This window comes from Sinocyclocheilus rhinocerous, unplaced genomic scaffold (genome assembly GCF_001515625.1).
Source record: "Sinocyclocheilus rhinocerous isolate Xijiao unplaced genomic scaffold, SAMN03320098_v1.1 scaffold1131, whole genome shotgun sequence".
Taxonomy (NCBI): domain Eukaryota; kingdom Metazoa; phylum Chordata; class Actinopteri; order Cypriniformes; family Cyprinidae; genus Sinocyclocheilus; species Sinocyclocheilus rhinocerous.
This window is the reverse complement of record NW_015638568.1, coordinates 98,134-111,134: the sequence shown is the minus strand read 5'-3', so window position 1 is coordinate 111,134 and position 13,001 is coordinate 98,134. Positions and strand designations below refer to the sequence as shown.

Genomic DNA, 13,001 nt, shown 5'->3' with positions numbered 1-13,001 from the left:
TAAAAGGCAAAAAAGGCAATGCTCTATCTTCAGTCTTTATTGAAAGTGTTTAACCCATTTCATAGTTTTTTTTTAAGACTAACTAATTTTGGCCTCTACATGGTGCTGAAGCAGATGTCTCTTAAATGATCTGCTGTAATTAAATGTCCTGTGACACCCGGCTTGGCCACACTCAAAATAACTTGATGAACTATATACATTATGCATTCTCCTTAGATGAGAAAACAAAAAACGAACATTGGCCCCAAGTCTTTTTGCACTTAAAGCAGATATATCCCATCTTAAATGTGCATTACAACAAGCAGAACAAGCAGCTCTCTCAGGTGCTTTTTAAATTTCAGTCGTAGGCCTATCTTTGGTATCATTGATTTTTCATATTTTTCATCAAGCAGCAGGAGGGTTTCTTCATCAATTTGTTCATCTGTAAAGAGAAAGAGAAGAAAAAAGGCAAGAAGAGAAGAATGTAAGAAAACTGGCTTACCCAGAGCACAATAGGTTATAATGAACATATAGAGAGGCGCATTTTCATTTTACCTAAATAAAGTTTACCTTTAAAGCTTGGTATCGGGACATCCAAGTTCCATTCTTTCAGCTTCTCCTGTACAAAATTATCTATTATTATTCTGGTGGGATACACCAATAAGAATTTTTTGCCCGATACAGATATTTTTCATTTGCTCACTTATTTGAACTCTTCTCATTAAAACATGTTTGTTTTGATCATGTTTTCAATTATCAAAACACATGCATTAAGACATACTGGCTAGTTTATTGCTGCATAATCAAATCTCTTTCACTAAACAGGGACATTTAATATTCAAGAGGCAAACATTATTATTATTATTGTCTGACAAACTATATTTTGAACAGATTTAATTTGTTTCGGCAAATATGTAATTACTTTACACAGAAAAACGGATTATTCAACAGACATATACATTGCCTTCATTTAGTTAATTAATAAAACATAACTTTGCTATATCTAAATTTTTCGTGCTATAGAACTATATGACTATGGTTTTAAATTTGCACGTAAGTGCACCTTCTAAGATTGCAGATATGTCACACATGAACTCACTCATATGCTTTATATAAAGCCACGTATCAACGTCTTAAGACATTAAACAAGCCACGACTGCTACTTCTCTCTATTTATGGATATGACCAGTGCTGTAAGTAGGTTACTCCCCAGTCCAACAGGTTTTAAGTAACGTTAGTCAGAATATAAACACTTATTGTAACGTTACTCACCCTAGTGTTTCAGGACAGGACAAAAACACGGTTTGGAAGATGGACTCATGATGTACTAACTAATTTTGAACAAAAGTCGATAGTTTATGGACACCTGACGCGATCGAGTGTCGTGTCATAAAACAAACACGCGTCGCGCATTTAAGTTATATAACTTATATATATATGTATATGTGTGTGTTTGCTTTATGACACGACACTCGCGTCAGGTGTCTATATATCGACCTTAAACCAACTAAATGTCTCACATAAGTCACATATTTCAGAGGAAATGTTGGCCAAAGGAGACGTTTGATTTATTTAAAAGGCATGAAAAAGCTGTATTACAAAATGGGCCTACATACTAGCAAAACAAAGCTAACGAAGCAAGGAGTTACTTTTTAAAACTGTTAATGTCAAGTGAACCGCCTTATTTTGCATACTTTTGCATTTTCTGGTGAACAGTAATAGTTTTATAGATAAAAAAAACACACAAACATACCTTTTTTTCTCCGAATAACAGCTGTCCTCGCTGAAAAACGATGACTCCTGAGCCGATTCAAAATGCCCGCGAAGGTAGCGTTGAGGTGTCGAGGGGGGGGAGGGGTTCACTGTGTCAACTGTCACTAAAATTGACCCAACTGGTAACCCAGCGGCTGGGTTACACAAAAAACTACCCAACACTGAGAAAATAACCCAATAAAATGACCCAACAGGCTTAACCCAGCGGTTGGGTAGAAAAAATAACCCAACATTTGTGTGTAGTGATACTGAAATCGTAAAAGCGTTTGAAGCATATATATACTTCTTTCTTCAATATAAGCAATAGTTTTAAATTAAATAAATATTCATTACTTAAATAATAGCCCCATCTGCATCATGGTTCACAAATGTTCTGTGTCTACGCTTAGACAAGGCACTCAAAAGTCCAGTTTGGGGCAACCAGACCCTGAAGTCCTTGTGGTCCACTATGGTCTTTAAATCATCAAAGGTTAGACTACGAATCCCTGATTTTCAGTTCTTCATTGCAGGAACTCTTAAATTAATCTTATGGCTTATTTTCTAAATATGTCTATGTAAACGCATTATTCATCAACTCGTAATCAACAGCAGCTGTGTTAAGATATATTTACATTTACATTACATTTAGTCATTTAGTAGACGCTTTTATCCAAAGCGACTTACAAATGATTGATGAGCCTAACTGGATGGTGAAATTTTGATAAAGTGATGGGTTTGTTGAAACCACAAGCAGTTCTGTCTTGGCCAGGTTGAGTTGAAGATAATGGTCCGTCATCCAACAAGAAATGTCTGTTAGACATGCTGAGATGCGAGCAGCTATCGTCGGATCATCAGGATTGAATGACAGGTAGAGTTGAGTGTCATCAGCATAGCAGTGGTATGAAAAGCCATGTTTCTGAATACTAGATAGAACGGCTAGATATATTTTACAGGCATTTTCCTTTGGTGACATTTATATGTGGATGTTGTTTAACTTTACGTCGCTAGATGGCGCAAGGCAATGTTTTATTCATAGACTAAAAGGTTTTATTGAACAAGTTTGCATGAGTTCTCTCTTGCGTTACATAATGCCATCATGGGAATTCTTTCGATAATGACATTAGTGACATACCGAAATTAGATGGGAGTATGCAGCGCTAAGTGAACTCTATATTAGTTTGTCTTGGAGAAAATTAACTATCGTTTCAGTTTATCAGTCCTTCGTAGTCTGTTGCTCTCCTGTCATTTGCCTCATCATTATAATGATCTCCTTTCAGAGATAACATTTCAACGGTTGACATTTAAATGAAAATGCAAAAGTCTGCCAAATCCTGGCAATTATATTACAAACACAGTTTCTCCGTAAAACACTGAACAGATTCTCGGATACGCCATACGTTGTACGTAAATATGTAAACGTTTTATTTTTTCCTCATACTGTACTAAGCAGCGCACGTTCTTTCTAAACGACATTTCTGATTGGTAGTCCCTAGGGCAAAGTGGGAGGATTTCGTGACCCGCGAGATGACGTCAGACGTTTCTCCACATTTGATTGGCTACTCACGACGCCTATCAAACTCTGAGGCCAAAGCACAGTTGCTTGCTGTCTGAACTGAAGCGGCAGCGAGCGGAGTGGGGCGACAGGCTTCCGTCTCTGGGCTGCGGAAACTACCCAGCGAAAACCAGCGAGAGTGGCAGTGATTGAGGAAAGGAGAACCGCTTTACTCGAAGTCTCGGTTCAGTTAAATATCCGTTACACAGCATCTTCCCCTCATTGACGGAAAAGGCCTGCGGAGATGGGCGACAAGGCGGGGACCAGGTAAGCGGCAGTTTTCAGTTCAGGTTCAGGACTTCTTATTTTGAAGTCACGATATCATATTCTCACAGCCCACCCTATGATGAGCAATCCCACCAAACCTCCGAGGCTGGAGGGATGGCGTGGGAAAACCTACTAGTTGATCTGAGTGAGGTTTAATCTGTAGCCTACTGGATATGCATCGGCACTCGAAGCAAACGCTCTTAAAAACATGATCACTGGACATCTTACGTATTTCACCCAGGGTGGGGTGAGTGACCAGCACGCTACACCATAAATCTACAGCCCTGCTCTGTTCTTGTACACCCATGCAATTGAAATCTCTTCGGAGTATGCGTAGGAGTGCGGCATTTAGTTGCTTTAACGGCTGCTGTTGTCAACTGCGATCTGATATTATCTTGTTTGTTTGAGGACCCAATTTGTATTTTTGTTTGTTTTTTTGCAGCTAGACATATTTATTCTCTACAACAGCAAGCCCTTACTACGACGGGTTATTTTAATGCTGCATGCTGGTATACGAGCAGACAGTTTATTTTCCGCCCCGCTGCCCGAAACCTAAAAGTCTCTGTCGCACCCAGTGCGAGAAATTCCTGCTCATCACTGCACGCTCACTTCCTCAACTTTCAGAAAAGGCCTCGACGTTTCCTGTTGCAGAAAAGCACTGGGGTTTGATGTGCCTAAAATCTCATTTGAACACCTCTCCGAGCCTGTCTGTGCAGATTAGGCCCTATAGGCTCAGTGTAGATAGATAGTCGAGTCGTGGGCGACCATGTACGTGCGCTGAGTTTGAAGAGTAACCCAGCAGTTCTCTCAGTTGCGCCTTCAGTTCTGCTTACATGTCACGGCTCACACCATCATGAGAGGAAACCCACGGGCTTTCTGCCTCCTGTCTATCTGTAGGCTACATTTTGGGCTTTAACAGAGGGTTGCATGTCGGGTTACCCTGTTTTAATGTTGGATTGACGTATGACACAGTTAGTACATGCACAATACGTTCATGAGCTCCTTTTCACGTTCACATGTAGTGTTAATTTTCTTAACCCCGTAAGCCTGACATTTGAAATAATCTATTTTTTTTTTTAAGTAAAAAGTTTGCATAACCCATAAAAACACATTTGGTACATCAGGCTTTTATGGCCCATATATGATATAGTGATAATATGGAGCTCACAGTCAAGGAGGAATAACACCTCGATTTTATTTAGAGGCCCAAACTGAGCAGAAAATATGCAATTTACTGCAGATGTTGTTATTTATATGACCAAAGAGTAAGATTTTGATAGCTTGTAATGTTTAATAGTATAACAGAATACCTGCAAAAATGCATATTAATATTAGTTGTCACTCTATATCTCCCAATAATATGTCTTATTAAGATCGTATTTAAATGTTTAGTTTTATGTTCAAAGCTCTGTTTTAATTGTGGGGGTGAAAACACAATATAATGCAATGCTATGCAATACAATGACGATTGAGAGAAGTACAAACAAATGTTCCTCGAAAGCCTGATGTATTGTATTTCATCCATACATTATAACATGATGTTTCTTTAAAAAATGATGTATGGCTAATCAAGTAAACCTCGGTTGCTTTAGTGCAGTTAATGTTCATCCTAACATTAATATTACTAACAATATAAAAGTTTTTCTAACATTACTTCGTAAAAATCATTAAATATTTCACAGCAAACAGACACATGTACCACAACCTGAAGGTGGACATTTTAGAAATATACTGAAAGGCTTTTTACTTGCTAAAAAGTATGAACTATCAATCAGAGGGCAGAAGGCAGAAGGCGTGTAGTAGATTTTCAGCCAAGTTTTGATGTTGACACTTTATAGGCCTTAAAATATCATACGGTAGGCTTTAAAGGGTTTAAGGGACAGTTCAATGTTGATGTTCAATGTTGATGTTCAATGTTAATGTTGAACCCTTATGTTCTACCAAACCTGTATAGCTTTCTTTCTTTAGTGAAACACAAAGGTGTTGTGCAGAATGAAAGCCTTGGTCACTATTCACTTTCATTGTATGGAGAAAAGATGCACATGAACGGTTACCGAGGCTGACAGTTCCTAGCATTTTGCCAAATGTCTCCTTTCTGTGTTCCACGGATGAAAGTAGGTCACAGGGGAACGACATGAGGGTGAAGAAATGATGAAAAAATATCAATTTTTGGAATATCCCTTTAATCTCTGTTTCTCTTCTCAAGGCTTCGTTTTGCCACTGAAATGCAAACTTTTGCTTTGAAAAGAGCTCGAAGGAGAGCAGTGAGTGTTGCATGGTTATTGTATTGTAATAAGATTAAATAGCATGGCTTTTGTGCGTGGAGAACAGTTGTTCATCGGCCCACTACAGAGCAAGATAATTTTCTCTTTTGTTGGACAACAGGTTTAGAAATGTGAATACAAGGGAGGTTTATCTTTAGGCATTTTAATATAAGCATGTTTAGTTTAGTTAACGGAAGGCTACCTGCTGCCATCTCATGCGATTCGGTTCTAGTACATACCAGTTACATAGGTACTGGTGCCATATTGGTACCAGGTTTCGGTACCCAACCCTAGTTTCAAGTCAGTTTATTTCAATTCATGAACAGAAGTGATGTCCAAGTTGTTTACTTTGTAAGTAGTTAGTCATTTTCACCAGTTTGACCTGTTTGTTAACATGAGAGACGGGCATCAGCGCATTGACAAGATAATGAACTAGTCACTGTGAAGTAGGCATTGCCATCTCTTACATGACTTTTCATTCAGAACACAGTGAGCTTAAGGGAGGCAAAGTATTATTACATTCAATTATTTGTTATTTATTGATTAATCTCTTATTTAGTAATATTTGCTTTATCTTATTTTTGTACTGCCAAATTTTTCCAGGTGGCAAAAACCAATTGCATATTTGTACTAGGGGTGGGCGATATGGCAAAAATATCATAACATGATTTTTTTCAGGAAAATCACAATTTATGATGTTATCACGATTCTTTGGCATGCTGGTTTTACTATTTTGCAAGTTGTCTGAGAAGTACAGCCAAACTAATTTCCTTATTTTAAAAACAAAGACTTACAAGATACACATTATAAATTTGCAACTTGTGCAGCTGTTTTTATATGCAAGTGTATGTTTATGATTGCTCTTCAGTCCATACCAATTCACAAGAGATGTGAGTGAAAGTGAGCCATGGGCTATTCAAGGGAGCTTGTCATGCATTGGGAGTGACTCCTCAGGTCACTCGGAGTTTTGTAATTACAGGGAATCACTGTGGTAAGATCAGAACAGGAAAAGTGGTTTGAAGCGTTATTTAAATGCTGAGCAAAATGTCATGTAGCTCCATACCAGTGTTTTTGTATTTGTACCATACTTGCGCAATATCCTGCAGCTGAGTTGAACATTGATTAGGTATTTACTGGAGGCTGGTTAGTATATATTCCCTGTACTCCAGCTTGTGACATCTGCATGTTCAAACTCATACTCCCCTCATGTTGTCCTCAATTTGTAGTGTGATTGATTGGTGTGGTCCATTAAATCACGTCTGCATCAGTACATGAGCGTGATGAATTGTTTTGGGCATGTTTTCACGTCTTCTCCCCTCATGCCATCATCTTATACTTTGCCCTGTTAATCTCACCTTTTCACCTTTTTGCTCTCTCTTTCATCAGTGATTGAAAATGTTCTCTAGTAGGGATGCACAATATTGGATTTTTGCTGATATCCAATATGCCGATAGCTGATGACGATACGGATATATTTCCTTTTGTTTGGAAACAGCACCAGGTCTCTCCTGTGCAGAGATTATAAACAAATAATTTTTAATTTTGGTTAGTTTCTAACAAAAACGTACTTGTTAGAATTAAATAAACAATAATTTAAAAAAAAATTTTTCCCAGACAGATGCAGTGTTAACCTTAACATTTTGTTGTGGTACATTTTAGTGGTAAGATTTAACACTTGATGGTCTAATGCAAAGGAGTTGTAAAAATTCTGACAATCTTTTAGATTTCCTTGTATTTAAGCTTTCATTATCTGTTTGAAAAAAAAAAAATATATATATATTAATGTGTATATATACACATTAATGAATATGTAGGCTTATATATAAAATTATTTAATTTACTAGTGTCATGTTTGTGATTTTTATTCATGCAAGCTATAGATTCTGACCTTTAAATTCAAACATACTTGTGATTTTATGACATCAATTACTGCTTTATTTAATCAAAAACACAATCTTAATGTTATTTGTGTATTTTACTTTCATTTTATTACAAGTAGGCCGACAGCTCCTTATCGGACGGGCATTAGATGCCGGGGGGAGGCTGTTGTTGCACGCGCTAGTGACTGTTGACTTTATCGCACACTGGACACGTCATTCTGTACTTGTATTCTCAGATTAAATGGGGCGATCCAAAATAGTGAATCTAATCACCATTCAGGCAAACGTTTGCTTCAAGATTGACCACACTGCTGATGTGATCTTATCGCTAGCACACCCTGAGCACATGCAGATTATTCCTCTTATCGTCAGGGTATATCGGTATAATATTTCATATCGGGCTGATGCCGATATTTACATTTTAAGCTATTATCTGCCAATAACGATCCGATAATATCATGCATCCCTATTCTCTAGTTGTCTAGTTTCACAAGGAGTCTGTGTTGAATATTTGACAGGGTTAATGTACAGAAACCGTTTTTTTTAGAGATGGATAGTTCATAAAAAATAAACAATGGCATTATTTACTCACACACGTTTCAAACCTGTATGACTTTCGTTATTCTGTGATACAAAAAAATAGATATTTTGAAGAATGTTTTTGCCCATGCAATGATTCAAACAAATGACATTCATTGTTCAGACAAAAATTTTGTGTTCGCTCACAGAAGAAAGGAGGTCATACAGGTTTGGTACGATATGAGGGCAAGTAAATAATGATAGATAATTCATTTTTGGGTGAACTGTCCCTTGAGTCTCATTGACCTAGATGGAAAGGGTGCTCTCAGTAATGGCACACAACACAGACACAGTGTTGCCACCCAGGTTTGATGTATGTATGTGTGTGTTTATCTCTCACACACATACACACCTCTAATTCATCAGCTGATGACTCCATTATCTCATTTTAGGCTGAAAGGGCAATTCACTGGAGACTAGTTTGACACCTGTCTGCCCTGATGGATTAACAGGCACCCTGTTCCTCTAACATTGTCTAGTTTGTGGACTGAGTTAACCTCTCTTATGTGATTTTGTCCCAGATGAATGATGTTCCGCTCCACCAGTTTCGTTTTCATAGCTGTTGTGGGCTTATATGTTCTGAATATGGCCACTCTTCCAAAAACTAAAGCTTACACTACATTTTTACATTTTATGATGAAAATGTGTACTCGCTGCCTTGATGCAGGATGTTTTGGGTGGTTTCCATAAAGTTTAGTCATTTTAGCAAGTTGCTATACAGTTACTAGTAGTCTGACTCACACCTGAAGCGCGTGCACAAGCCGCATCTCGCACAGCGTATCTTCCATTGTGCCGCAAACGTGCAAAGCGTGCGCACACACAGAGAGACGTAAATATCATTTAAATTGATTTTACACACTTTAAGCAATATCGTATCGCATATCGAATACCGAATATCGCAAGGTATTGCATATCGCATTTTTCTTCAATATCACACAGCCATAGTTACTAGGGTGTTCTGGGTGGTTGCTTACTGGCTGAAGTCAAAAAATGCCGCAAATATTTTGGTCTCTAGATACAGTGCATATCCCTCCTTCAATGTAAAGAGTATACCTCAGTTTTGAGGCAAACGCTTACCGGAAGCAAATAGTGCAACTCAAAGCCTTTCAAAGTTGATAATGTGCTCAAACTCAGGTGTTTGGCACATGCACACTAAAAAGTTTCCAGTGTCTGTGCTATTTTTCAGGCATTATGAGCAATTAAAAATGTAAAAACCAAAGAACTTCAAAGAATTTTTAATCATCTTGCCACAGTTGTAAATCACAATTCTGCACTTGTAAAACTTACTTATTTAAAGTAATATTATACTTTTACTTAAGAAGTTGCACAATTTGCACTATCATCCATGTGGTTACCAAAGGTGTTTGAACGAGGAATGAGCAGTTTCTTGTCTTAGCAAGCACATATAATGATATAAAAAGTCGGACTTTCTCTAAAAATAGCTGAATTGTATTTTTTCTATTGTCAGGAGTATTGCCCAGTGCATATAAGATATTGTGAATCACTTCATACTGTTCCCTAAGCTCCTATTATGGAAAGCGGGAATTCAGAATAATTCACCAGTTTGAGTTCCCAATGGGAAGTGGTCTAGAAAAATAACATTTACGCTCAGAGCACCTCAGCAGTGGAAAAATAAATCAAATGGAGAAGCGATCTCAGCTGGGTTCCTTTTTTTCCCATTATATTGCTGTTTTAATTAGGAAATTGCTTGTACTTGACTTCTGTATCTTTTTTCCAAATAACTTTTACTTTGCTCTGGATGTGGGCTGTTGAAAGTAAGAGGGACGAGCTCTTTAAAATAGTTTGTAATTATGGGCGCTTGGGCACACTTGCTCTCTGACAACAGCTCTGCGACGTCACGCGGTTCGCATAGTGTCCTGTAAATTGTCCGCATGTGAAAACGGCTGACAGGTGATTCTAACCAGACATCCTTGGCACTTCCCTTGGCTCCATCCCAAGACAACAGAGAGATTGATTAAGTCTCTCTCACACACACGTTTACTATCTCCATCCATTACTGTGTCTATTTTTCTCACTGCTGGATCCTCTCCCATGGTTTTTATTATTAAATTATTAGGAATACAATGTTTGGGACAGCGTTTCCTGACAGCAGCATGGCTTACACTGGCTTCTGGAATATGTTTCCATAAACAAGGGTGTGAAATGTTTTTCATACCATATTTGCAAGTTTTGCTGTTTTCCTTGTCCTCTCTTGAGCTAGAAAAGCATGCAAACACGCACACAGAGTCAGCAGGCAACAGGAACACACGCAGAGCGGCGTTGACGCAAGCTGTATGTTCAGGAAGGCAGCAAATGCATGACTGTGCCTTTCTCATCTATGCACTCACATTGCTTGTGTGTGTGTATGTTTATGTACATGCATTTTTCTCAACACTTTTGCTGTTTCATTGTTAGGAAATTTATGAACTCTGATCATTTTGATTTTTCCCTGGAGTTTGCGCGTGTGTGTGTGTGTGTGTGTGTGTGTGCGTGTGCGTGTGCCCGTGCGCGTTATTCATGTCTGTACATGTGTTAGGACAAGACCTTGTGCTGTGGCAGTCGCGTTACCCTGAGGTTGTTACTGAGTGTGTTTCTGAGAGGGAGGCTTCAGGATGATACAGAAGGACTTGGCAATCTGACTTGGGGGGTTTGTCAGTCTCTCAACAGTAGCAAAAAGAGTGCGAGTGTTGTTTAAGTTACTGTTTATAAGGTTTGAGAAGAATGACTGTCTAGCTTTGCCTAGTTCCACATTGAAAGCACGAAGGCTGTCTTTATATATGCTATAGTGGATTTCAAGTTTCGTCTTCCGCCACATCCGCTCAGCTTTTCTGCATTGTCTTTTCATACTCTGAACTGTGGAATTTGTGGAATTTGCTTAATTGTGTTCTCATAACTCATGACAGTTTGGTTTTCTACTGACATTTATAAATCATTGGACAGGCCAGACATAGAACTGAGGAAGCTGAGACCCGCAGACAGCAGCTTGCTGATTCAGTGTCACCCTTTCACAGTGAAGTGCACTAACTAATACTGTCTACTTCCTGTTTGTTTGTTTTTTTCTTCTTTTTTTTTTTTTAGTGGTAGAGGCCATTTTCAGACTAAAATGTCTGATGTTTTCGTGGAAACCATTAACAGATTTACAGGTTGCAAGTGACTTGAGCAAATAAAATCAAGGACATCTAAGTGCTGTAAAAAAAACTTGACTCTAGTAATAATGATGGAAGTAATATGAAAGCAATATAGATTTTTCCGTTTCACATCATGTAGCAAAATCTATCTATCTATCTATCTATCTGAAAGTTTTTTTTTTCTTCATATATTTATTTCATATAAACAGGGCTCTAGACTAACTTTTTGCACTGGTTGCACTGGTGCGCCTAACTTTTTTTCTTAGGTGCACCAGCACAAAAGTTAGGTGCAGCCAAATTTTCGACCGCATCGCATTTAACACCGCAGCTTTACAAGTTCTAGTCTTACCTGTGAGGCCAATCAGAGGGGGGGTCCGCCCTTCACTATCTCTGATTGGTTTAGACCACGATATGGGCTTAATGTGTGTCTGTTGTTGAACCACAGAGAGACTTTCATAGTCGCGGAGACTTTTTTTTCCCCTCGAACGGCTGGTCGCACCGGTGCGACCTCAGATTTTTTTTAGTCGCACCATTGAGAAATTAGGTCGCACGTGCAACCAAATTGGTCGCACTCTAGAGCCCTGATAAACTTTTCATATATGTGGAAAGGTAATTGTATCACATCAAGAAATATTTATGGTAGGACTTTTTTTTTCTGAGTTCCCCCACTCTTGGCAGGTGTGGCAAGCTGATTTTGGACGTCGCAGGTATAAACGATTTCTGGCTAATAGCTGGACTGTAATCTTTTAACCCAGCGGTCGGGAACCTATGGCTCGCGAGCCACACCTGCCAGACCTTTCACCCTTTACCAACAAATTATCTATTACAAAAATTTGACATCACTAGAGATCAGCAATTCCTTTTGTTGTAGAGCCTGCATAAGCTGATAAAATGTTTAAATAATAAATCAAATGTTTAATACATTTTTTGTACCGGCCAAAGTGCGAGTTCAGTGAAACCGAACTCACTCCGCTTCTGACTGGATGTTTTCTGCGCGTGAGGTCCGAGTGGAACACGGACAAGCATAGTAGACTTTGTCTTCGGAAGCGCGCCTAAAACGGTCAAAACATGGAGTGTCAAAATGCCTGCACTGGTGTGTATTCACATAAATACAGTCGACATAAGCAGTCTCTTACACACACGTGCGCACAGAGAGAGAGAGAGAGAGAGAGAGAGAGTAAAAAGCCCTGCACAATTTTTGACGGTTTGTTGCATATTTGTGTATTTTAGTTTCCATGGTCCTAATAAAGTTACTATTATTAAAGCGTTATTGAAAAAAAATACATTTATTTATATATATATATATATATATATATACATACACACACACACACACACACATATATATATATATATACACATTTTTATTTTATTTTTTTGCTTCTTTTCCATTTTGCATTTATTTGTACTTTTACTTTCAACACTTAAGTACATTTAATATAAAAAAATACTTTTCGTACTTAAGTACAATAAATTTCACATACTTTAAGACTTTTACTCAAGTAATATTGTAAACGGTGACTTCAACTTCTGCCAAAGTCATTTTCTGGTAAGATATCTGTACTTTTACTTGAGTATGGCTTTCAGGTACTTTATACAC

At 38.1% G+C, this 13,001-nt stretch overlaps 1 protein-coding gene and 2 long non-coding RNA genes across 3 annotated transcripts in view; 1 reads left to right on the top strand and 2 right to left on the bottom strand.

Annotated features, from left to right (window-relative positions):
* Positions 1-376: 376 nt before the first annotated feature.
* On the bottom strand, positions 377-1,805 carry LOC107749828 (uncharacterized). The gene is made up of 3 exons (XR_001641089.1): positions 1,733-1,805; positions 550-598; positions 377-421 (listed from the first exon to the last, which is right to left on the bottom strand). It is a non-coding gene; the product is annotated as an uncharacterized LOC107749828 (long non-coding RNA).
* A 1,529-nt stretch (positions 1,806-3,334) lies between these two features.
* The window catches only part of LOC107749796 (arrestin red cell-like), a 40,854-nt gene continuing 31,187 nt past the window's right edge, over positions 3,335-13,001 (top strand). Inside the window, exon 1 of the mRNA XM_016564974.1 lies at positions 3,335-3,550. Within this exon, the coding sequence (XP_016420460.1) occupies positions 3,528-3,550 (23 nt within the window). The 5' untranslated portion in view covers positions 3,335-3,527. The remainder of the gene's footprint in view (positions 3,551-13,001) is intronic.
* The window catches only part of LOC107749797 (uncharacterized), an 8,930-nt gene continuing 5,527 nt past the window's right edge, over positions 9,599-13,001 (bottom strand). Inside the window, exons 2-3 of the long non-coding RNA XR_001641087.1 lie at positions 11,305-11,307; positions 9,599-9,609 (exon numbers count right to left, since the gene is read on the bottom strand). This is a non-coding gene — a long non-coding RNA (uncharacterized LOC107749797). The remainder of the gene's footprint in view (positions 9,610-11,304; positions 11,308-13,001) is intronic.